The 3896-nt window shown below is 35.7% G+C and overlaps 1 protein-coding gene across 1 annotated transcript in view; it reads left to right on the forward strand.

Moving 5' to 3' along the window:
• Positions 1-3896, forward strand: part of LOC117123635 (probable cation-transporting ATPase 13A3) — a 43426-nt gene that overhangs the window by 4375 nt on the left and 35155 nt on the right. The window contains exon 2 of the mRNA XM_033269636.1: positions 1514-1578. Within this exon, the coding sequence (XP_033125527.1) occupies positions 1514-1578 (65 nt within the window). The remainder of the gene's footprint in view (positions 1-1513; positions 1579-3896) is intronic.

The raw sequence follows: 3896 nt of genomic DNA on the forward strand, positions 1-3896 counted from the left end.
TATATATATATATATATATATATATATATATATAATATATATTTTGTTTCATAACACGTCAACCTCTGTCAATAATTATTATATAGGCCTATAATATATATATATATATATATTATATATTATATATATATATAAAATAGATAATAACACAGTGCTCAAATATATAAGAATATGATATAAAATCGGATCAAACATTGTTCATCAACGGAATTTATTAATTCAATATAAACGAAATTTTACTCGTGGCCTCGTTAAAAGTTAAAAACGATTAGGCCTACAGTAAAAAAATATAGATTCACAAAAGACAAGTTACAGTCCCTTGCTAAATGTACAATTCATCCCATTATACTAGCCTGTTGTTTTCTCCCTTGTCTTCCTCTTTATGCTGCACATAGAGATACCATTTTCGATTTTTTTCGACTTTTTTATTTCTTTATTTTGGGTGATTATTCTAAATTTGGAATTAGAAATTTTACTGGGCGCCTGGGGACCAGCAACGCTTAACTCATGTGAGGGTGATTCGAGGAACCGAGAGCGATCAGACTCCAATTCAAACCCGACGCTAGCCGGATTTTAACCGAGGATTTTAGTACATGAATACCCCTTACACTTCACTTGACGAAGACCGACGAAGATATACCGCCGTAATAATTATTATGCCTACAAGTGACCTACGAACAGGCTAGTTTTTACATTCAGAAACGGTTTATACAACGTCGGTTATACTGAGATATTTTAAAATAGGTCTATATTGGCCTAGCTTGAGGGATAAAAACAAGGTTGAGTAGAACTAGGTCTAAGTAAAGAAATATGCCTATATTGGCCTAGCTTTGGGATAAAAACAAGGTTGAGTATTATTGGATACGTTAATCAATGCGGTACGATACTAAATCGATTAACAGTATACCTAATCGTAGGATTTCAAACGAGCGGACAACTCTGTCGTTAGTAATTGTGAAAAGTAGAGAGTAACAAAGTGAACTAGATTTGTAAGTACTGCACAGTATTATTGGTAATTAAAATCAACGTTGTGTGCTGATAGCCTTTTCACCACTCAGTAAATGAGCTTTGGCCAAAGTTTCTGAATCACAGACTACCAGTAGCACTGAATCTACATGCTGTCAATATTTTTTTAATTTGAAAAGACGGAGAACTGCTTTGATTGTTTATTTTTATGGTGTTTGCATAATAAAACAAAATATAACTCTAACGGCACCATTTAATAATCTTAATCTCAAGGCCTGTGGAGAGAACAAGTAAGTTACGTACGTTCGTAAGTAAGTAAATAAGTGGAGTAAATACATTTGTTCCAGATGAACAAAACAAATATAAATATAAATTATTTACGTCTTTATAATTAATTTATAGATCGTTACTTCCATTTTGTGGTCTTGGCCTTGTATTGAATGACTTATAATTTATTTTAAAAATATTATACAGTATTTCAAGGTAAAGGCATTGTTTTAGGAATTTCCGAGAAAAACAATTAATATATATGTTTATTGTATTTCAGGCGGTGGTTTTCACACAGTACTTGTAGAAAGAGCTGTCTTAAATGAAGGAACCGAAGATGAAGTGGTAAGCTAGTTCTTTTGTTGGTGGCGCTATTTATAAACGCAGGACATGGAGTTTAGGATATGAAGCGCCTTTGAATCAAAGCCTTAAGGAAAGCGAAATAAAATCTAATAAAACTGTACTGTAATAGGACGTTTTCAAAATCGAAACTTTTGATAGACTTGGCTCCGCTAATTTTAAGCATGCGCATGCGAAATTATACGCATAACTGTTATTGCGTTGTGTTAAAACAGATGAAAAACAGACCAAGTCTGTTAGCTCACAGAAACCTGAAGTTGGTTAATTATCTGCATACGGTCTCTTACGTCATATGTTGCCGATTAAAAAAAAACAAAACTCCCCATTGCTAAATAAAATTGGTAGCGTTTGTGTTTATTGCCGATTGCTACCAAGCACCCTTGCAACATTTAAGCAGCGTGAAATTTATCATCTTTTTAACCGTGACTTTATTAATTTTCTCGTGAGTCGATCATTTTTGTTTATCGATAACTCATGTGACGGTAAATAAAATAAAGCAGATACGTCCCCAAAACAAACAAGTTTACCTGTCGAAGTTTAGGACCTTCGCATCAATATCTATAGAGCGGGGCTTAGCGTAAACGTCCGTTACCAACTACAGTACCCGGTAGTAGGCCTACCAGTTCCCTGGGCCTACTTATTACAGTATTTAACATCTTTAACACGAAATATAGGCTCAAAATCAAACATAATATATATTTATTACGATAGGCATTAAAATCTACTTTACAGCAATTGCTAACTCCGATCATTAGAACACTTTAGAAAGGCATACACACTTTAATAAGTACGAATAACTGTCTCATTGACTTCTTAATTTAGATATCATCAAGTGTCGTAATCGACAGCTAAGTCAATTGTGTTTATACAAAAACCAATAAGTAGTGCAGTGTCTCTGCTTTCAAGACCCATTTTATCATAGGAAGTGTCTCCTCAGGCGGACGCGTTGCTGCATATACAGTACTGTGCAGCAACACATATGAATCAAAACGTGAATGGCACAAATATTTTTACCTGTAAAGAAATTGCACGCGTCTTTGACATGTTTGAATTTTGTGTATGTCTTTGAGCGGTTCAGTTGTATGTAGTGGGTGCGCCAGGGCGCACGCCTCCCCCCCCCCCCCCCCCAAAAAAAAAAAAAAAAAAACCCCACCCCCAACACCCCACCCTTAAGTAGATAAAATCACCATCACCGTATTTTGCGATCTAGCGTCCCCTTACTTCATCATCGATCCCCCTCCTCTCCACATTCGCCCCCATCAATTAGCACCCCCACCCATTAGCACCCCGATTTAAAGACTCCTATATACGCCACTGGCGCAGTTAGCTGCATCAGATCCGGTTCAGGCTTTCTCGAGTTGTCAAGGTTCGAATCTCGCTGTGAGGTCGGATTGTGTCTGTGGAAGGCACTTTCTCCCACGTTGGTCTCTTAACACCTCGGAGTTCATACCAAACGTCGTATCTTGAGCATGTAGGGATATCAAATTATTTTTCTAGAAGCAATTGATTTATGGACAGTGTATAGATTATTTTTATTCCATTGGGTAAACCGTTTCCATACAAATAAATCGTCGCGTTAGTCAGAACGACATTATAAAAACAACTTTGCAAATGACAAAACATTCTGTAAGATTTCTTCCAACGTTTAAAATTCATTAACACGCAGAACAGTATCTACACTCCGCATCACCCTCTTATAAGGTTGATTCTATTAGAATATTACTCATATTAAGCAAATCTTAAATCTAATGTAAACAACTACTTTAAGATCTTAGTAAATTTACTGACTTGGTTGTGCTGACGTTGGTTCTTTTGACAATTTCACCATACAAATTTTAGGGTAAGGCCATAGATCATAATGTGAGTAACGATTATGTTACTGTGGAAACGTTTATTGATATTTATTTGCAAGCGTACGGTTGCCATGGTTGTGAATTTTGCAAACCATAACAAATCATTGTCTCAAACACTGTGAAAATCCGTGGTTGAGTATCTTCATGACAGTATATTCATGCTTGTCCGATGTTTGTGTCAGGCGATTGATGGGAACGATGTTTTTGCCCTACCTGACATGTGATCATTAAGTACGATAACACGTCGTTGTTATTATCAGGCTTACGGTACTATACTAATGAAACCGATCATTATTTTGCTTATTTTAAAAGCACTACACAAAATAATTTACATATCATATCATAACAATACCCCTCCTACTTCGTTATGTTGACATTGATTCAATTGCCCCTTACAAAGTTAGTCAAAAGCCAATGCCATGTATCCGTCGCATACTACGATGCTAATAG

The sequence above is a fragment of the Anneissia japonica genome, unplaced genomic scaffold (genome assembly GCF_011630105.1).
Source record: "Anneissia japonica isolate Jap-2015-1 unplaced genomic scaffold, ASM1163010v1 scaffold287714_len2871179_cov188, whole genome shotgun sequence".
Lineage (NCBI taxonomy): Eukaryota > Metazoa > Echinodermata > Crinoidea > Comatulida > Comatulidae > Anneissia > Anneissia japonica.